This window comes from Saccopteryx leptura, chromosome 3 (genome assembly GCF_036850995.1).
Source record: "Saccopteryx leptura isolate mSacLep1 chromosome 3, mSacLep1_pri_phased_curated, whole genome shotgun sequence".
NCBI classification, from domain to species: domain Eukaryota; kingdom Metazoa; phylum Chordata; class Mammalia; order Chiroptera; family Emballonuridae; genus Saccopteryx; species Saccopteryx leptura.
In genome coordinates this window covers 120,440,794-120,461,931 of record NC_089505.1, presented here as the reverse complement: position 1 = coordinate 120,461,931, position 21,138 = coordinate 120,440,794, and the positions used below count along the sequence as shown (strand labels likewise).

At 46.3% G+C, this 21,138-nt stretch overlaps 2 protein-coding genes across 4 annotated transcripts in view; one reads left to right on the top strand and one right to left on the bottom strand.

Moving 5' to 3' along the window:
* Positions 1–194: 194 nt before the first annotated feature.
* On the top strand, positions 195–20,737 carry LRRC41 (leucine rich repeat containing 41). 2 transcript variants are annotated; one of them, XM_066376122.1, is made up of 10 exons: positions 195–428; positions 5,109–5,195; positions 5,863–5,933; positions 12,982–14,122; positions 17,187–17,447; positions 18,368–18,532; positions 18,637–18,735; positions 19,520–19,642; positions 19,870–19,945; positions 20,043–20,737. In XM_066376122.1, the coding sequence occupies exons 1-10, from the start codon at positions 230–232 to the stop codon at positions 20,260–20,262; spliced, it is 2,442 nt and encodes an 813-aa protein (XP_066232219.1). In that variant the 5' UTR covers positions 195–229; the 3' UTR covers positions 20,263–20,737. The 2 variants fall into 2 exon arrangements, with proteins under 2 accessions (XP_066232219.1, XP_066232221.1); XM_066376124.1 differs by lacking the exon at positions 195–428 and adding an exon at positions 1,318–1,566.
* The window catches only part of RAD54L (RAD54 like), a 29,096-nt gene continuing 28,429 nt past the window's right edge, over positions 20,472–21,138 (bottom strand). For both annotated transcript variants that reach the window (XM_066376125.1, XM_066376126.1), the window contains one exon: positions 20,472–21,065. In XM_066376125.1, coding sequence (XP_066232222.1) covers positions 20,855–21,065 — 211 coding nt within the window. In that variant the 3' untranslated portion in view covers positions 20,472–20,854. The remainder of the gene's footprint in view (positions 21,066–21,138) is intronic.

Below are 21,138 nucleotides of genomic sequence, written 5' to 3'. Positions count from 1 at the left end.
ATTTACCAAGAAATGCCCTCTTAGTCACACAATACCCAAATATGTTGATATAAACATTTATTTAAAATACAACGTTCTAAGAAACTTTGGAAGTATGCATATTTATTCGTTATTCCTTTAGTGAAATTTCCATTCTTACCCAAATCCTTGATGAAACCGTCCTAACTGCTGACCTTTTCAAGATGGCGGTCCGCGCCTGCCACTCCCCGGGCTCGCGCACCTCCCCAAGATGGCGGCGCCCGAGGCCTGGCGCGCCCGGAGTTGCTGGTTCTGTGAGGTAGCGGCGGCAACGACCATGGAGGCCACGTCCCGGGAGGCGGCGCCAGCGAAGAGCTCGGCCTCGGGCCCCAGCGCTCCCCCCGCCCTGTTCGAGCTGTGCGGGCGGGCGGTGAGCGCCCATATGGGGGTTCTGGAGAGCGGAGTGTGGGGTAAGTCGCGGGGTGAGGGGCTACCTCGGGCAACGAGCGGGGGCGGCCCAGCGGCCGGGGGGCGCGGGGGGCGAGGCCGGGAGGCCCGGGGCAAGGCCCAGCCCGGAGCACTGGAAGCTAGACCGTCTGGTCGGAGCATGAATTCCGTGGCTGACCAGGCTAGGCAGAGTAAAGACGGGGACCAAACCGGCAGGTGGACCCGCATCGCGGCCCGGCTGGGGGGCGCGGGGGTCGGGGCCAGGAGGCCCGGACTGAGGCGAAGCCGGCAGGGCGTGGAAGACAGAGGCTGGACTGACGGACGGCGCCGTGGGCACCGAACTGACACTCGGGCTGGACCGGGCTGGGGTGGCTCGGATGTCGAGCCGATGGGCAGTGATGGCCTTGCTGTTTGGGGGCGGGGGCCGAGTTGGGAGGCCCGGCCTAAGGCAAGGAGGCCAGCCAGGCCCGGGGCCACGCAGCCGGACTGACGGCGCGGGGCCTCTGGTATCTACCTGACACTCACGGATGCCGAGACCCCGGAGACCAAACAGATGGGAGAGGGTACCCCACTGGATTGGAGAGCGAGGGATGGGGCAGGGGGAGAGGCCGAAAGGCTTGGGGTTCCGAGGCCTGTCTGACGGCCCGGGGCTGAAGGGAGGCGAACTGACGACCCGGGCCTTGGGTGCCAAGCTGACTGAGCGACGAACTGACGGGCAAGGCAGAGAGTGCCCGCAGCCGCTCGGATTGGCCTGAGTGGCGAGGAAGGGCCCGAGAGCGGGTGAAGGCAGGCCCGGAGCGGGTCAGCAATCCAGGGAGGCTCGAATGACGGACAGGCGGGAAGGGCCAAGGAGGCCCCAGGCGGGGCCAAGGCCCGGGGATCCCGGAGTGGGAGGGGGCGCATCGCCGCTAGGAGGCCCTGGTCCGAGTGGGAGTGAAAGGAGGCCCCAGGCCCGAGAGCCGCGGGGACCCACGGGCCCGGCTTGGATGGAGGGCGCCCAGGCTGAGCAGCAGAGGCTGGCGGCCTGGGGCACTGGGATGAGGAGCTGCGGAGAGTGAAACGAACAGCCTAGCCGGTGGGCCGGGGAGGCCCGTGGTGAGCCGGTTAACGGAGGAGAGGAGGCCTGCAAGCCCGATGGGCGCGAGGAGGCCGGGCAGTGGGGTGAGTACCCCCGGGCGCAGCCTGGCCGCTGAGGAGGAAAATTGGGGTCGGTGTCTTGAGGACTAATAGTGAGAATGAAGGAGAGGAAAGTGAGGGCCTCTGGGGGACAGGCCTGCCCACACAAGGGACAAGGGAAGCCTTGGGCCTGACAGACTGGTGGTGTGAGGGGGTGGGGTCCCGAGGCCAGGTCTGAAGTTGGGTGAGGACATCACAGGCCAGGCCCAGGGCCTAGGGAAGGGGGAGGGGTGGTGAGAGAGGAGGCCCTAGGCCTTGGAGATAATAGGGTGGGGTTCTAGAGAAGGCCTCCGGAGTGCTGGTGTCTTTGCCAGGAAGAAGGGCCTGGTAAGGTCAGGAATGAGGGCTTAAGGTCTTGGGATAGGGTTTTGGGTTGCACCAGGAGGAGGGATGTGGAGAAAAAGCCCAGGAGTTTGGGGGGTTGGGCCTCCGGGAATAAGCCCCAAGACTGTGGAGAGTAGTTCGGGAGGCCTAGGGATGTGGGAAGGCCCTTGGTGGGGTGGGGATGGGGCACCCATCCTGAGAGGCCTATGTCTTTATGTCGTGGGAAAAACTGGTAGAATACCTCAGGCCTGGGTGGGGGAGGGGATTGTGGAGCCTCTGTGCCAACAGCTAAGGGTCAGGCTGACCTATGGGGAATAGGAGAAAAGTCTCAGTGGAGCTGGGCTCAGGAGAGTCCTGGGGACTGGGGAATAAGGCAGACAGGCTCTGGCTGTGTCAGCCCCCAGCTTGTAGGATGCTACATCTGGCTAGGAGGAAAGAGGACTGGGTGTGGTGGCCCCAGGTTGGAAGTGGAAGCATTAAAGGTGTAGGCTGGAAAGAAGCAAGGAAGAGTCTAGCTTAAGAAGAATAGAGAAAAGAAGAGTTTGTGGATAATAGGGGATGAGAATCCCTGTGTCTGAGGGGATGGCTAAACAGAGGAGAGCAGACTGAAGGGACAGAAGAGGAAGAGGGCCTATGGGCCTAACCCAGGTAAACAGTCACACAGGAAAAGCTGAATCAAGTTAGGCTTCTTAGAAAAGCCAAGTAAGAGGCCTGCTAAGCAGTGCTATTTTGGAGGAAGGTCTCAATGTGGGCTAACAGCCAGGAAAGGCTTCCTGGAGGTAGTGGAATGATTTTGTTTTGTGTAGGGAGAGGAAGAGAAAGTAGAGACATCAGGAAAGGATACAGTGAGGAAACATAAGTAGAATAGATGTGTTAGCCTTAAATACCAGTATATGGAGTTCGACTTTTTTATATTTATTTTTTTAATTTATTTATTTATTTTAGAGAGGGGAGAGAGAGAAGGGAGGGAGGAGCAGGAAGAATCAACTCCCATATGTGTCTTGACCAGGCAAGCCCAGGGTTTTGAACCAGCGACCTCAGTGTTCCAGGTCGACACTTTATCCACTGCGCCACCACAGGTCAGGCCTTATTTATTGAGTTTAGAGAGAGGAGAGAGAGAGGAAGAGGGAGAGAGGGAGGAAGGCGGGGTTGGGGAAAGGAATGGGAAGCACCAACTCATAATAGTTGTTTCTCTTGGTGCTTTGACTGGGCAAGCCCAGGGTTTTGAACTGGTGACCTCAGCATTCCAGGTCTATGCTTTGTCCACTGCACCACCACAGGTCAGGCAAGTTGGCCTTTATCTTAAATGCAATAGAGAGCCTACATTAGTGTAATAACATAGGGAAGTAGTGCTTTCATTCAGCAAGTATATTGATACTAGACTCTTGGATAGCAGAAGTCATTCCACAAATAAATATAAAAGGAAATACTGGAATGGAACTTTTAAAAGATCTTTCTTAGATATAGTATACTCCAAGATTTTAAACTTATTTATGACTGGACAGAAATGCTATTGACAGGATAAGAATAATAATTGATCCCTGGCCAAGTACCTCATTTGGTTAGAGCCATCACCCCCATATGTCAAGGTTGCGGGTTCGATCCCCAGTCAGGGAACACACAAGAATCAACCAATGAATGCATAAATAAGTGAAACAACAAATCAATGTGTGTGTGTCTCTCTCTCTAAAATCAATAAATAAAATTAAAAAGAAAACAGTAATCGCCAATATTTATTGAGATTATTATGGTCAAGCATAGTCTTAAAAGATTGCAAGCATGATCTTCAATTTCACAACAATGTTATGAGGTAGTAATTACTATCTCCATTTTAAAATAGAGGAGATTTAGGTTTAAAGATGTTAATTTGCCCAAAGATTCACAATTAAGTGGTACAATGAGGATTTCACCAGTTTTATGCAACTCTAGAGACCAAACCATTTAGCCACAGTACAGTAATGTGTCTCAGATCTAGGGAAGTCAGCAAGCAGGTTTTGTTTTTCAGATATATTGAATTTTGAGTATAGAGCCTAATTATTTCTATTCTTTGTAAGAAAGTACTAGTTCTGAGTATAATGGGTGCCCAAAGAATTTAAGTAGCCGAGTTAGAAGAATGGGAAGGGAATTCAGGAAAGGCCTAATAAAGGGCATGTGATACCTGAAAGATGAGTAGTTGTTATGCTGAAAGTTGCAAAGAAATTCCTGGTGGAGAGTATAGCATAACAAAGTGAATCTCATGGCCTGACCTATGGTGGCGCAGTGGATCAAGCGTCGACCTGGAATGCTGAGGTCATGGGTTCAAAACCCTGGGCTTGCCCGGTCAAGGCACATATGGGAGTTGACGCTTCCTGCTTCTCCCCTCCTTCTCTCTCTCTCTCTCTCTCCTCTAAAATGAATAAATAAAAATAATTAAAAACAAAGTGAATCTCATGCACAGAGGCAGAAAGCAGCCTCACGCATTAGATAAATGAGAAAAAGTAGTTTAGAGTGGCTTAAGTGTAGGAAGCAAAGCAGGGAGCTGGAGAAGTTAGCAGGGCCCAGATTATGAGGGACTTTTTAAAATCACTATTCAGTAGGACTTTTTTTTTTTTTAACAGAGACAGAGCCAGAGAAAGGGATAGATAGGGACAGACAGACAGGAACCGAGAGAGATGAGAAGCATCAATTATCAGTTTTTCTTTGCGAGTTCATTGATTGCTTTCTCATATGTGCCTTGACTGTAGGGCTACAGCAGACCAAGTAATCCCTTGCTGAAGCCATTGACCTTGGGTCCAAGCTGGTGAGCTTTGCTCAAGCCAGATGAGCCCGAGCTCAAGCTGGTAACCTGGGGGTCTCGAACCTGGGTCCTCCGCATCCCAGTCCAACACTCTATTCACTGCGCCACCACCTGGTCAGGCTCAGTAGGACTTTTTAAATGCAGAATGGTTCATTATGCTTGGGCAGAAGTGAACTGACCAACTCCTAAATAAGTATATCAGCTTGCTTTGTGAGATTCACTCTTGTAGATGTGTATGGTCCTGAAATTCCAGCTGTCAACTAAATGACTGAAGGTAAGTGGACCAGAGTTTGAATTAGACTTAGGTTAGCTTCTACAGGTTCCATTTGTCAAATGAGAGGTCCAGTTTTCTATTTTTTCCAAATAGGATAAATAATGCTTGGACTCCTGGAAGAAAAAAGTAAATTTTGTGTTTTGGTTTTTGTAGCCCTCCCAGGCCCAATACTTCAAAGCATCTTACCTCTGCTCAATATATATTACTTGGAGAGGATTGAGGAAACTGCCCTCAAGAAAGGTGAGTGCCTTTCTCTCTCTTTCTCAGTCAGTGATTATAAACAAGGTATCATAATTGTCTTCAGGTAAATATTATACCTTATACCTGCATAGAACTTCATGTTTTTCAGAAAGTACCTTCACACCTATTTTCTTATCTGATCCCTCACAGTGTCCTATAAAACACAAAACAAGTATATGACTCCGATTATACTAATAAAAGTAAAACCACAGTAACACCACAATTAATAGCAAAATCAGACTACAGCCCATATCTTCTGAATCTTAGTTTTTCTCTTTTACCAAGTTGTCTCCCAAACCCCTCATTGGACACATCTATTAAGAACTAACATTTATCTAATTAATCCTGATGTGCCAAGCACTGTCTAGGCACTTTACCTGAAGAAACTTATTTAATCTTTAAAACAATTATATGAAATACCTATTATTAACTACATTTTGCAGATAAGGAAACTGAGGTACAGAAAAGTTAAGTGACTTGCCCAGGGTCACACAGCTTGAGTGTGGTTTGCTGATATTTAAACCCAGGCAGTCTGTTGTTAGAGCCAGTTCTCTTTACCACTTGCCATGTTGCTCTTCTGAACCGAGAGGACAACATTAAAAGGCTGATATAATTCATACATGATGACCAAGGAGCAGCCAAGTAAATGTGATATTTCTTCCGACAGGCCTCTCCACTCAGGCCATCTGGCGCCGACTATGGGATGAGCTGATGAAGACAAGGCCTTCCAGTCTGGAAGTAAGTTAAGGCACCGGATAGAAACTCTGGCCTGACTTTGCACAGTGAAAGCAGGAATAGCACACTAACATAAGTTGGGTCTGGGTAAAGTGCAGGGGTAGGGATGGAGTGACTTTGGAAGGAGGGCTCTGATGGCTTATCATAAGGTGCTTTAGCATTTGGCATTTGTCACTGACTTGGTTGCTCACCCTATTTGCAGGGGACACAAAACAGGGAGAGGTAGTAAAACACAATGGATGGCAAAACCCAGATTCATAAAGGTCTTAACAGGGCTGGAACAATGGTCAACTTAAGATGTAATTTGGCAGGATTATTCAACTCTTCACATGAGTCTAAAACATTCCAATTGTATGACCTTGTAGTAGGGGGTGGAGGAGGTCTGGCTTAGCAGCAGCTTGTATTAAAAAATTAAGGGGTTTTAGTCAATAATGTGCTAAAACCACTCATATAAAGACTGTACCCTGAGCTGTGTGAACTAATGTAACTATAATATAGGCCGAAGGACAAGGGGGATGATAGACCTTCCTGGCTCTGCAGTGGTCAGGCTACTCCTGGAGTATGGAGAAAGAAGTCAAAGCCACATCATGTGAGTCACATTTGGAAGACTGGAGGTGTATTTCCTGAAAAAAAGAGAAGACATGAGGAACATGAACTGTTCTAAAATATTTGAATGATTATCCATGAAAGAGGGATTAATAGACTTGTTCTGGGTGAAAGCTAAAGGAAGATAAATTTTGCTAAACTGAATGTAGAACTTTTAAACTCTGAGCTTATTGTTGATGAAACAAACTCATTCCAGAGGTAATTAAGCTTCCCATCTTTAAGTGTTCAAATAGAACCTGGATAATGACTTGACACAAGGGTATTGCAGAGAAAATTCAGCATGGTAAGAAAGATTGAACCAGATGAGTTTTAGGGCTCCTTTTTATTTTAATTTTTTTTAATTTATTGATATGAGAGAGAGAAACATTGATTTGTTGTTCCACTCATTTATGCATTCATTGGTTGGTTCTTGTATGTGCCCTGACCAGGAATTGAACCCACAACCTTGGCATATCAGGATGATGATCTAACCAACTTAGCTACCCGACCAGGGCAAAGCTCCTTTTAACCCTGAGATTCTTTATTGGTTAAGATATAATTCACTGTAGCTCTCATTTAAACAGAATTTCTTTTGCTGCTCCATAATTAGGTGACAGGACAGACTGAGTTCAATAAACATTTACTAAAGCTTACCACATACCAGGTCTTTTGCTAGATATTGGAAGTACAGACACACTTCCTAATCTTGAGTATCTATCAGGTTAATGGGGAAATCTGTGAACAAATACGTCATGTATGGTAGGCTAAGTAGCATGATAGAGAGTAGCAAGGAAGCTAAGGGAAAGGGGAGTAAGAAAGCCATTTCTAGGAAGGAGTATTTGACCTGGGATTTGTATGGTGAATGAGGCCAAATGACAAGAAAACAAGCTCTTATCAGGAACTGGAGATTGCATTTCTGGGATGCACTGAGTTCAATAACATTCAGCTTGGTATCCTTCAGCCTTTCACTTCCAAATCTAGACACGTCCCCTGGATTTCAGTGTGATAACACTCAGGCCCAACAAAATCCTTAGGCATTATATACAGGAGTTACGCCTTATTAGGAAGAGAATTGAATGCAAGAATTATTAGAAAACAGTAACTGCTTCCTGCAACCTTTCAAGAAATATGAGATTCACTTTGTCCCAGTGTTTTCCAAGCAGTATGGTTGACTAGCCAGTGATATTGTATTCTCTTTTGGAGAAAGCTTTTTTTCCAACATTAGCTCAAGCTTGCTGAAAAAGAATGTCTATTTGTTATCTTGTTTTCTTGTCTGAGAGCATTTCAGAAATTTAGGAAATCTCAGGCTTGGCGACCTAACAGTCACTCAGACAGAGGTTCTGACTTGGAGTATATTCATTCTAGAGGGTCTCTTCCTCTGCTTCCCACTTTTGCATTACAGTAATCTTCACTTCGTTCATGATTCAAAAACACTTATTGAATAACTGCTTAGTTCCAGGCACTATGCTAGGTTCTAGGGATACAGTGATGAACAAGTTAGACATAGTTCCTGACTGCTTATAAAGCAATAGTATTTCTGTGTAGTACTACTAGTGTGTATTAAGAGATCTGTAATATACTATAGATATTCTGGAGATGAAGCAATATGGAATTGAAGAATTATTCAATAAATGCTTCTCTAGTAGTTGGTTAATCATTTGGAAAAAAAATAAAGTTAGAGCTTCACTTTATAATATACTCAAATAATTTCTATATGGATTAAAGATTAAATTGTAAAAAGTAAAAGCACAAAATAACTAAAAAAAGAAAAAAATGTTACTGATTATCTAATCTCAGGATGGAGCATGCTAATTATTAAATGGGAAGGACCAAATAAGAAAATATGGGCATCTTATAAAATGCCAATACTATAAATACAATTTAAAAAGGTATATAAACTGGGAAAGAATGATTGTAACAATTGTGAAACAAAGGGATATGGAAAATAAGACAAAGGTCCCAGTGAAATAAAATGAGTGAAGATTTGGACAAGTCACAAAATAAAAATCTCCAATAAAGTGAAAAATGTTCAATCTCAGTAATAAAAAATGGAAAAGTTAAATTGTATTTCTTATAAAGTCTTGTTTTTAGTTTTGTTTTAAAAGGTAATTCCGGGGTGGCTAAAACTTGCATTTTAATATGCTATTGGTGGGAGCAGAAATGTTACAACTTTCTTAGTGGGCAATCTGGTAATAATTGTCAAGAGTCTTTAAAACAGTCAAATACTTTGACTAGAAATTCTACTTCTTAGAATTTATAGTATATAGAAATTGAGATACTTATGACAATTTATTTCCAGATGTTCATTACAGCAAAGTTTAATATCAGAAAGCTAGAAACAATTTAAATACTCAGTAATACAGAAATTATTAAATACAGTACATCCTATTTTCAAAATATTAAAGTCATATTCTAAAAATACTTAAATATATGATGGTAAAAATGTTTAACGATATGGTACTATAATGTTTTGTTTTTGTTTTTTAGAGAGGTGGGGGGCAGGCAGACAGGAAGGGAGACAGATGAGAAGAATCAACTTGTAGTGTGGCCTGACCAGGCGGTGGCGCAGTGGATAGAGCATTGGACTGGGATGCGGAAGGACCCAGGTTCAAGACCCCCGAGGTCACCAGCTTGAGCTCGGGCTAATCTGGTTTGAGCAAAAAGCTCACCAGCTTGGATCCAAGGTCGCTGGCTTGAGCAAGGGATTACTCGGTCTGAAGGCCCGTGGTCAAGGCACATATGAGAAAGCAATCAATGAACAACTAAGATGGCGCAACGTGCAACGAAAAACTGATGATTGACGCTTCTCATCTCTCTCCATTTCTGTCTGTCTGTCCCTGTCTATCCCTCTCTCTGACTTAAAAAAAAAAAGACTTGTAGTGTGGCACTTTAGTTGTTCATTATTGCTTTCTCATACGTGCCCTGACTGGGGGGCTACAGCTGAGCCAGTGACCCCCCTGCTCAAGACAGTGGTATAGGGCTCAAGGTAGTGACCCTGGGCTTCAAGCTAATGACCTTTGGGCTCAAGCTGGTGACTATGGGGTCATGTCTGTGGTCCTATACTCAAACTGGTGAGCCTGCATTCAAGCCAGATGAGCCCATGCTCAGGCTGGCGACCTCGAGATTTTGAACCTGAGTCCTTAGTGTCCCAGGCTAACACTCCATCCATTGCATCACCCCCAGGCCAGGCAGATATGGTGCTATGTTAAGAAAAACTAGCCTTTGAAACTTCTGAATTGTCTCAATGTTATAAAAACATGCAAAGCTATTCACGTATACATATATGTATACTCCAGAGGGTTAGTTTGCACATATTTTATTTGCTTTTTAATTCCACAAACAATATTTCTATTATCAGAAAAGCAACAATGGGCAACAGTTTATGAACATTTGCTGGCTGTTAACAGTTCAGTACAAGAACATATTTTGCACTCCTTAGCTTGTACACACATACTTCGTCCTCCCCTACCAAAGCCCGAGTTGCCAGCCCTTTGTGAATAGGCCAAGGATTATTTATGTTGGAGGCAAATGTCATTTCACCTCTTTGGTGGTGCATTTCCCCATCACTAAAAAGGAAGTATTTAAATCACTTTGCGTTGTCTGAGCTCTAGTATACAATTCCACAAAATGAGTGGCTTGGACTAGAACTCAGGTGCTTTTCAGCTTTGAAGTTTTAGCCTAGATTTTTCTAAAAAGTAGTGATGGAATAACATGCTGTGAACTGCTGTCTGCTCATGCATGAATAAGCCGCTGAGTTGTCATAACTAACTTTATTACTCATTTAATCCTCACAACTCTGTGATGTAGGTATATCTTCCTGACTTTACAGATGGTACAACTGAGACAGAAAGGTGAAATGACTTGCCTAAGGTTAGTTTATGATGGGCAGACCTAGGATTCAAGGCGAGGCAGTCTGGCTCTGGAGTGCATGCTCCTAACCGCTATGTCATACTGCTATCACTGCATTTATCATGGTTGGGTGTTCCAATTTCAGAGATCTCTTCTATTGTCTTCATCAACCAATGCAATGTCTGAAAAAGCCCAGTATTTAGTTACCTAAAGTACATATCCCACGTCTCATGATCAGAAACTGCCACAATATTTTGGTTCACATCTTTGTCCGTATTTTAGGTCCAGATCTACACTAGCTGTCTATCTCATTTGTGAAGTTGAAGCTTTGCTAGGGTTACCTACCAGTGTTTTCCAAGAGTGTGAGTGTAGGCCAGCAAATGTGTCAAGTGCTAGAGTGAGCTAGGATTTGGATTCAGGAATACTCCCTGTACTTCTGTTCAAGGCCGAGTTAAGATTTGGTTGCCAGGTATTTTTTCATGCTCCCACACTGCTGCTGCTGAGAGAGCTCCTTCTCTTGTTGCCATGCAGTTATCTCAAGTGTGATGAAGTCATTTCTAATTATTACTACAGCAGGAAGTCTTGGAGAATAGTGAGGGCAAAGGCAATGACACCTGAAAATAATAGGAACCCAGCCCCTGCCAGTAACCTCAGATATAGATTGAGGGTCACTCTGGCATGAGGGAATGCATGGAGGCAGGATAAGTACCAAAATGTTTTACTTTAGCCTTGGGAAACCCTCAGGACCCCCCCTCCCCATATTTTTGCTTCAAGGTGAATAAGTACCCTGCTTAACAGGCTCTGCCTCCATCAAGTCCATTTCACATTGCCCCATCTTAGCTAATTGGCAGCAGCAACAGAAGTAACATTTTGTATTTTACAGTTTACAAAACTTTTACTGCCTTGATTGATCTTCACAACAAACCCATGAAGCAGGTTTTACAGGTGGAGAGGTTCAGAAAGGTCCAGATTATAGTAGCAAAGCTGACACCTGTATCAAGGTCAGCAATCTTTCTACTGCACCTTAGGAGAGAATGGTGACTTAGGGAGGCCTTTGCTCAGGGTGTCCTTTTGGGGTAGGTAGCAATAATTCTTAATTACTGATATACATCAGAATAATTTGGGGGAGGTTTACAAAAAACAATACATGGACTTTACCTCAGATGTAACATAATAGAACCTCCAAGTCTGGGTACCTGGTGTATGATTTTCTTCCTCTGGTGTGTGAATTTTGGGAAGTCCCAGAGCAAATTCTGATATGCACCAAAGTTTCAAAACCACTTGCACTCAAGTTCTAAATGTATCAGAAGTCTGGCAAAGTCTCATATCCATCAAATAACTTTAGCCTTGAAAATAAAACCAAAGAAATCTAAGATTTGGTCCCTGCCTTGCAGTAATTTCTGTTTGGGAGAAGACGTACACAGGCAGATAGACTCAACACCATGAGAACAAAGTCTAAGACCTGAGTAGTCCCAACAGAAGAGGAGCAGGGGGAGGGTGAAAAGGGGGGTACAGAGAGACAAACAGTCTCAGAGGATGAAACATTACCTTTGGTTTGGCATGGAGAGCAAATATAGGAAAGGACACAGAAGGCAAGTTTGGGTCAGTTAGGTGATCAGTTGGCCAGAGTAAAGCATTCATGGAGCAAAGGTGTGAGAAATAGCATTTCTGAGATAGGCAGAGGTTATATTGTGGAGGGCTTTCCCTGCCAAGGTGAGGAGCTTCATATTAACCCTAGATTAGTGGGAAGACATTGGGGTTTTGTGTTTTGTTCTTTTTCCCAGAGACAGAGTCAGAGAGAAGGCTAGACAGGGACAGACAGACAGGAACGGAGAGATGAGAAGCATCAATCATTAATTTCTCGTTGGGCATTGCGACACCTTTATTGTTCATTGATTGCTTTCTCTTATGTGCCTTGACTGTGGGCCTTCAGCAGACTGAGTAACCCCTTGCTCGAGCCAGCGACCTGGTGAGCTTTTGCTCAAACCAGATGAGCCCACGCTCAAGCTGGTGACCTCGTGGTCTCAAACCTGGGTCCTTCCGCATCCCAGTCTGACGCTCTATCCACTGCACCACTGCCTGGTCAGGCGACATTGGGGGTTTTAATGCAGAATGTACCTCCCCAAAAACCCCCCACAAAGCAGACTAATGTAATCAGGTCTTTTACAAGATAAATCCAGTGCACTTGTTCAAATTTGGAATGGGAGGGAAAAGGGACAGACAGCAGTCAGGAAGCTAATGAAATCAGGTGTGAGGTGGTTTCTGAACAAAGGTGGTAGTATAAAAATGGAAAGTTGGGAACATGGAAGAATTTACAGGATTGAATGACTTGAGACACTTTGGTAATGACCTCTAAAACTTAATTTTCTGGGCTCAAATCTTCATTCTGCCCCTTACCTGTGTAGTCACAGGTAATAACTTTTATGCCTTCGTTTTATCTGTAAAATGATATCTGCCTTATAGTAATACATGCCCCAAAGATATGAGGACAAAATGAACTTGTATAATTTAGAGTGTTGCCTGGCACAATAGTTAACTATTGGGAGGAAACTATTATGATAGTTCCGTGGGTGGCACTCTTAGTATCACAGCTGTCTGGCATGTTCTCTGCTTTCAGAGTGTGACGTGTTGGCGAGCCAAGTTTATGGAGGCCTTTTTTTCCCATGTTCTGCGTGGAACCATTGATGTGTCTTCTGACAGGCGTCTTTGTGACCAGCGCTTCTCACCTCTTCTGCATAGCTCCCGCCATGTTCGGCAGCTCACCATCTGCAACATGCTGCAGGGTGCAACTGAGCTGGTGGCTGAGCCCAATCGAAGGGTTCTGGAAACCCTGGCCAGTTCCCTGCACACCCTCAAATTCCGCCACCTGCTGTTCTCTGATGTGGCTGCTCAGCAGTCACTTCGGCAGCTGTTACATCAGCTTATTCACCATGGGGCAGTCAGCCAGGTGTCGCTGTACTCCTGGCCTGTGCCTGAGTCAGCCCTTTTCATCCTTATCCTCACCATGAGTGCTGGCTTCTGGCAGCCAGGCCCTGGTGGCCCGCCCTGCCGCCTCTGTGGAGAGGCCTCCCGAGGCCGGGCCCCATCCCGAGATGAAGGGTCCCTCCTGCTGGGCTCACGCCGGCCTCGCAGGGATGCTGCTGAGCGATGTGCTGCAGCCCTGATGGCTTCCCGTCGGAAGAGCGAAGCCAAGCAGATAACCAGAGCTGCACCTACCGCTCGCGTAACACGCCGGAGCACACAAGAGAGCTTGAGAGCAGGCGGGATAGACCCTAAGAGGGAGCTGCAACCTCCAGCCACTTCCCATGAGGCTGCTGGCACCAAGCGGCCACCCTCTGCTCCAACCACCTCCTCTGCTTCTCCCTCTTCTTCCACATCCGCACCCAAAAGGGCTCCCGCTAGCTCAGCCCCACAGCCTAAACCCCTAAAGCGTTTTAAGCGAGCCACAGGGAAGAAGGGTGCTCGCACTCGTCAGGGGTCTGGTGCAGAGTCGGAAGACCTGTATGACTTTGTTTTCATTGTGGCTGGTGAGAAGGAGGATGGGGAAGAGATGGAGATTGGGGAAGTGGCTTGCGGAGCTTTGGATGGGTCAGATCCCAACTGCCTAGGGCTCCCAGCACTGGAGGCCTCCCAACGATTCCGCAGCATTTCCACCCTGGAGCTGTTCACAGTTCCACTCTCCACAGAGGCTGCTCTGACACTGTGCCACCTGCTGAGCTCCTGGGTGTCTCTGGAGAGCCTCACACTATCCTATAATGGTGAGTGCCCTTAAGAGCAGGGGTTGGGTCTCCCAGCAGCACCACCTGTAAGCCCAACCTGTGGAGGGGTACAAGAGGTATGATCAGGAAGCTGAGTTGTGGCCCTGCCTGCCTCCGTGAGGCAGATGGCACACAAGTGTGGCAGGCTGTCAGTACCAGGGAAGAACATGAAGTCTACGGGCTTGCTTTCTAGTTGGGGAAGGGCTCCTGAGGCATACTGAGAACCTGAAGTAGGAGTACATTATTAGAGACAGTAGGCAGCCCAAGGGCTGGCGCGAGTACAGTGAGTGCAAGCCCAGCCAGGGCTGAGTCTGGAGCGTTTCATCAGACCAGTAACATGCAAAGCAGTTCTTTCCTACCTGGTTGTGCTCAGCAAGCCAAACTTTCAACTCTAAATCCAGCAATCTGCCTAGGTTGTGGAGCACTGCTAGAGAAATTCACACAACTGTGCAGATTGATGCTACTATACATTCATTCACCAGCCTTAGGCAAATCCCGTGTTTGCAACATCAGTTCCCATTCCTACTCTTCCATTTCCAAACCGTTCTTCCTAAGCAGATGAATTTACTTCGAGAGAAAATAGAAGCCATCACACACAAACTCCAACTTATTAACCAGCCTATAAACTCCTAAATCTGCTTTCATCCTTTCCTTCTTCAACACAATGGAAGAAATCACTATCCTAAGGCTAACTTTTCTGTGCTTTGGACTTAAATGCCTCAGTATTAAGAGCTCTTATGAACTACTTAGTATGTCAGGCCTATTTTAGGTAGTCTCATTCTGTTAACTGATTTAATCCTTACAACTCTTGAGGTGTTGACTTGCCCAGGATACTTAATTAGTAAATTGTAGGGCCAGTAATTAAACCCACAAAACCTGGCTCCAGAGTACATGCTTTTAAACCACTATCTAATGTTGCCTCCCTTCTCTCCTCTCTCCCCAACCAAAATATAAACCTTAATTTGAATTAGACATCCAAAATCTACCACCACCTCTCTCTAGTCTAGCCCATATCAACTATTGTTTCCTGCCCTTCACAGATAACCTTAAGTCACCTGTGTTCTCTCACAGCCCATTCCAGTCTTGCATATCCACTACTATATTGGTCATCAACATCCTCCTTGTTGCTAAGTTCAATATGCTTTTCAGTCCTCACATTAGTTCTCAGCAGCATTTGCTATTAAGTAATCTTCCTCATGAAATACTCATTTCTACTTTTTCAAAATCTTTTTTCTCTCTAGACATTTATCTCAATGTTCAATCCTCAGAGCTCTCCTGCTTTATATACTTCCTGGACAGTTTTCTCCATTCCCTTGGTTTCAAAGACCACCCCCCACTCACCACCTTGTATGACAGAAGCCCAGGTCTTTCTCCTAAATTCCAGACCTATTTATCCTGCTGATTACTCGATATCACTTGGTAAAACACAAGCTCCCAAACCTGAATATATCTTCCTCTCAATGACAGTTTCTTCTCAATGACATCACAAGTGACTTAGTTGCCCAAAGAGAAACCTAGATTGCTTCCTGCTTCAAATATATTTGGTTACCAGGTCCTACCTTTACAATCTCTCTCAAGTTCATTTCTCTTCACATCCTTAATTCCAGCTATTACTTCAGTAGTTCCTCCTGAGTGCATACTCACCACACAATCCTTTGGGTACACTGAAGCCCAAGCATCTTTCTTAAAAATGCAAATGTCATTTGTTCATTTAAAAAAACTCCAGTGGTTTACTGTCACCATGCATTTTTGGAGGGAAATATTGATTTGTTGTTCCACGCATTTATGCATTCATTGGTTGATTCTCCTGTGTAACCTTGGTGTATCAGGACACTTTAACTGAACTACTCAGTCAGGGCCCATACATCTTAATTTTGCTTACAGGGTCATTCATGTTTTCATCCCTGCTTACCTCTAAAGTAATATTCTGAACATTTTACCCTCTCATACTTTAACACCATCCACTTTTTTCAGTTCTTAGAACCTGCCACTCTTTTTAATTTAGGTCTTATATGTGCTAGGTTCTCTGCCACACTCACTCTTTTTCCTCCCTTTAGCCTATCTTCTTTATGTTTTGGGGGTTTTTTTTTTGTTTGTTTTGAGAGTCAGAGAGGAATAGATAGGGACAGACAGATGGGAAGGGAGATGAGAAGCATCAGTTCTTCGTTTTGGCACTTTAGTTGTTCATTGATTGCTTTCTTATATGTACCTTGATCGCGGGGCTCCAGCAGAGTGAGTAACCCTTTGCTCAAGCTGGCGACCTCAGGGTTTCAAACCTGGGTCCTCCCCGTCCGAGTCTGATGGTCTATCCACTGCGCCACTGCCTGGTCAGGCTCCTTTATGTTCTTTAGGACTCAGCTGTAAGGCCTTTATTGATATAAGTGCCATCCTTTGTACTTCCACAATACTCTACTTACCCAGTTTTTATCGTTTTTTTGTTAGCAGACTATATTAGGGAGGAACAACATTTTTTGCTCATTTCTGTATATCCAAAACAAAAAAAACAACAACAGAAAAACACCCTTATTTACTAAGTGCTGGGTAAGATTTAGTTGAACGAATGAAACCAATTGGAGATAAGGGAGTAGATATTTGCTTTGTGGCTGTAAGTAACTTTCCTAACCTGGTTCCTGCTCCCTTCTCTGGAATGTGATTATCCTTTTCTGCCCCATTCCCACCCAATGAATCTTTTAAAGTATTCCCTATTGGATCACTGTCACTCCCCTCAGTTTTCAGAGGTTCCCCATGACCTATACAAAAATTCCAGAGATCTCTGCTGCTTTCTGGGTCTGTCATTACAGCTGGCAGCTACATGCTGCCCCACCGCATCCTATCTTGTTTTGTGACTCAGCCCTGACTGATGCCTGAAGGCATAGCCCAGGCAGTAGACTTCAGTTTGCTGGTAACCTGAGGAAAAAAAGCAAGACAATGGATGAAAACTTGAGACAATTATTTTAAGGAACTTGATCTAAAGCTTGAGATTTGATAGTTATTAATAGAAATATTTGGAGTTGTCTCTGAAGTTATCCTTGCTGACACTCCCTGTGCCTCTTCCCTACCATAGGCCTGGGCTCTAACATCTTCCGTCTGCTGGACAGCCTGCGGGCCCTGTCAGGCCAGGCTGGATGCCGCCTCCGAGCCCTGCATCTCAGTGACCTGTTCTCACCACTGCCCATCCTGGAGCTGACACGTGCCATTGTGCGAGCCCTGCCCCTGCTGCGGGTCCTCTCTATTCGTGTTGACCACCCCAGCCAAAGGGACAACCCTGCTGTGCCAGGGAATGCAGGGCCCCCTAGCCACATAATTGGGGATGAAGAGATACCAGGTGAAGTTGTGTGTGTGTGTGTGTGTGTGTGTGTGTGTGTCTCCACACAAATGTGCAGGTTCATTTGTGTGGGAAAGGCGGGAAAATTTCTTTTTTTTTTTGTATTTTTCTGAAGTTGGAAACGGGGAGGCAGTCAGACAGATGGGGCGTTGCTCTGTTGCAACCAGAGCCATTCTAGCACCTGGGGCGTTGCTCTGTTGTGACCAGAGCCATTCTAGCACCTGAGGCAGAGGCCACAGAACCATCCTCAGCGCCCGGGCCAACCTCACACCAATGGAGCCTTGGCTGCAGGAGGGGAAAAGAGAGACAGAGAGGAAGGAGAGGGGGAGGGGTGGAGAAGCAGATGGGCACTTCTCCTGTGTGCCCTGGCCGGGAATCGAACCCGGGACTCCCACACGCCAGGCCGACGCTCTACCACTGAGCCAACCGGCCAGGGCCAAGAGAATTTCTAATTTAGATGTGCCACCACGCATTCCTGGCTTATCTGGAATCTGTTCCCTTTATCCTGTGACTCTTAAAGATAACCAAGGCTGAACAGGGCTGAGACCACAAGCCTAGCAAGAAGTGACCATGGCATATCAACATCCAAAGGGTTCTGAACCAAGAACAGAACTGGTAGACTAGATTAGGTCCCCCTACTATATGCTCCCTGAATTTCTCCTGTCCCACCACTCTGCATACTTTATTTGCTTGTCCAAGCGGTCTAATCTTCCTGGACTAAAACATCCATAAAGGTAAGGACCAAATTTCATATTTGGTGCTCTATTCTCAGAACCTAGCATTAACACCTAGCATATAGTATAAGCATTCAGACAAGTAGACATGACTTTCTTAGTGAATCCCCTAAGGACAGAATAGGACCTGCTATGAGAGTGAAGTAGAGATGGCCAACTGGAATCTACTCTCCATACCATACCCAGAAAACTGCCTGGAACAGCTGGAGATGGGATTTCCACGGGGAGCCCAGCCAGCCCCACTGCTCTGCTCTGTACTGAAGGCCTCAGGTTCTCTGCAGCAGCTGTCACTGGATAGCGCCACCTTTGCCTCTCCCCAGGATTTTGGGCTTGTGTTGCAGACACTCAAAGGTAAGTAAGACCCAGCTAGAACTGAGAAGAGAGGAGGGTAGGAGGGGCCCTTGCCTTGTTCTTTGGAAAAACTAATAAGGCCCATGGCTTCTGCCACCATCTAGATTACAACCTAGCCTTGAAGAGACTGAGCTTTCACGACATGAATCTGGCTGACTGTCAGAGCGAAGTGCTCTTTTTGCTGCAGAACCTGACTCTTCAAGGTAAATTTTTCATCCAGAACCTGGGGTATTCCTGAGTTCTTATTGAGTCTCTGCCAGTCTCACAGAGTGAGCCACTGTTTTTTTTTTCCTTTGGCCTTATGTCTTTTGGCCTTAGACTATAAAATGATTATAGAACCTAAATGACCTTCCTTTTAAAAGATCCCAAATTTAGCCTGACCTGTGGTGGCGCAGTGGATAAAGCGCCAACCTGGAATGCTGAGGTCACCGGTTCAAAACCCTGCACTTGTCTGGTCAAGGCACATATGGGAGTTGATGCTTCCTGGCCACCCCCCCCACCCCCGTTCTCTCTCTCTCCTCTCTAAAATGAGTAAATTAAATAAAAAAAAAAAGACCCCAAATTTAACTATTCCTGTACTACACATCAGAAATTCTTCCATTAGAGCACCTCACCCAAAAGCTTTTACCTTTCAGTGGGTGAGAGAAATGATGGTAGTGGGAAGGGATAAATGAACTGTAAGGCTCCCCTTACAGACTTGTCTCTAGTCCCCAGCTCTGCTAGGACGGCAGTCAATACATGAGGGAAAAGAATAAAGTAATAGAGAATTGTCCGTGCAGAAAACCTCCCTACAGTGAACATGTAGGCTTAATCTCTGGTTTGAGTCCCAATTTAGTTTTAGCCTTGGCTGGGGGTCTTAGACAAATTCCTCCCTCTTTTTGGGGCCTCTATAAAATGACCACACCCCTTGCTAAGGCCAGCTGGGACAGGAGGGGCAACACCAGTCCTAATACAGCCATCAGAATTTATTCTAATTTCTTCTGATAGAGATTACCTTCTCCTTCTGCCGTCTGTTTGAGAAGCGCCCGGCCCAATTTCTGCCTGAGATGGTTGCTGCTATGAAGGGCAACTCCACATTGAAGGGCCTCCGGCTGCCAGGGAACCGCCTGGGTAGGGGCAGGGCCCTGGGAATGGAGAGGGAAAGGGGGAAGGATCCAGTCCTTTGACCTAGAGCTCAGTGGGTAAAGGCATAGTCCTCGCAACCGGAAACATGGGGGTTTGAATATAGTTGTGTGCTGGGACTTCAGAAGGCTGGGCTTCTCCCTAGCCAGAAATAAGCTAGGATGCCCTTATTCCCTATTCTTGGTCATTACCAGCATTTGTCCCCTTCTCTCCAGGGAATGCTGGCCTGCTGGCCCTGGCAGATGTTTTCTCAGAGGATTCATCCTCTTCTCTCTGTCAGCTGGATATCAGGTACATATTGGGGGCTGGGAGCCAAGGGATAGAGCTGCAGGAGCACAGACCAGGGATAATGGTTTCTTGGGGGTCTAATCCATCTCACCCCTACCAGTTCCAACTGCATCAAGCCAGATGGGCTCTTGGAATTTGCCAAGCGGCTGGAGCGCTGGGGCCGTGGAGCCTTTGGTCATCTGCGCCTCTTCCAGAATTGGCTGGACCAGGATGCAGTCACAGCCAGAGAAGCTATCCGGCGGCTCCGGGCTACCTGCCACGTGGTCAGCGACTCGTGGGACTCATCCCAGGCCTTCGCAGATTATGTCAGCACCATGTGATGGGGCCCATGCCTCACTGGCCCATGTTCAGTACCATCAGCTTGCAGGGGCTGAAGCATGGGCTGCCCAGAACTCCCACCAATTCTATCTTTCTCTTTCTGCCACCTTTTTTTCCTCTATTTTCCTTCTTCCCTTGTACTGAGGTTCTGGAGCCTTGATGGGGCCCAGCAGAGGCATTCCAGAATTGGGTTTAGAGCTTTTTGGGCCCCTTATTCAGTGACCTAAAAACCCTGGGCCAGGTTAATGTGGTTATCAGTCACTGAGGACAGCCCCCCACTCCCTGCCCCAAGGTTCCTGCTTTGCCACCTCAAGCAGGTACCCAAGCTTTAGAGAAGTGTAGGAGTGCCCACTACCAGGCCTCTTCTCTGCTGGGCTCACCATGCTGCTCCCAGGCCTCAGTCCCTTTCATACCTTTATTCCTTTCTTTTTTTTAACCAAAAGTTTTTCTTATAAAATAAATTTTGGGCAAACATCATGCAGCCCTTCTTGATGATTTTTCTCTCAGAGAACAAAATTCAGCAGGGCCCTATGGGATAGGAAGCCCTTTCCCTGTCTCCTCCCTCTTAATCGCTACACCCAGAGTAGTTGGTTATCAGCGGAGGCCCTGCTGCTCCTCATGGGAACGCTGATGGAAGACGAAAGTGATGGCAGTGGAGGCAGCATCCCAGGCAGCCTGGAGTACCTCATCCCTGAGCCCCCGCTTATCAGTGCTATGGTTCCATTGAGCCAGGTCTGAGGTGCAGTCTGAACCATCAGGGGGTGGCCTGACCTGGTGGTTGTTGACACAGCGGCTACAGTGCAACCTGGGGGTAGAGGACCAAGGTGTCACTAAACATCCTATCTCCATGCTCTGCAGGGATTTCAGATAATGGCTAG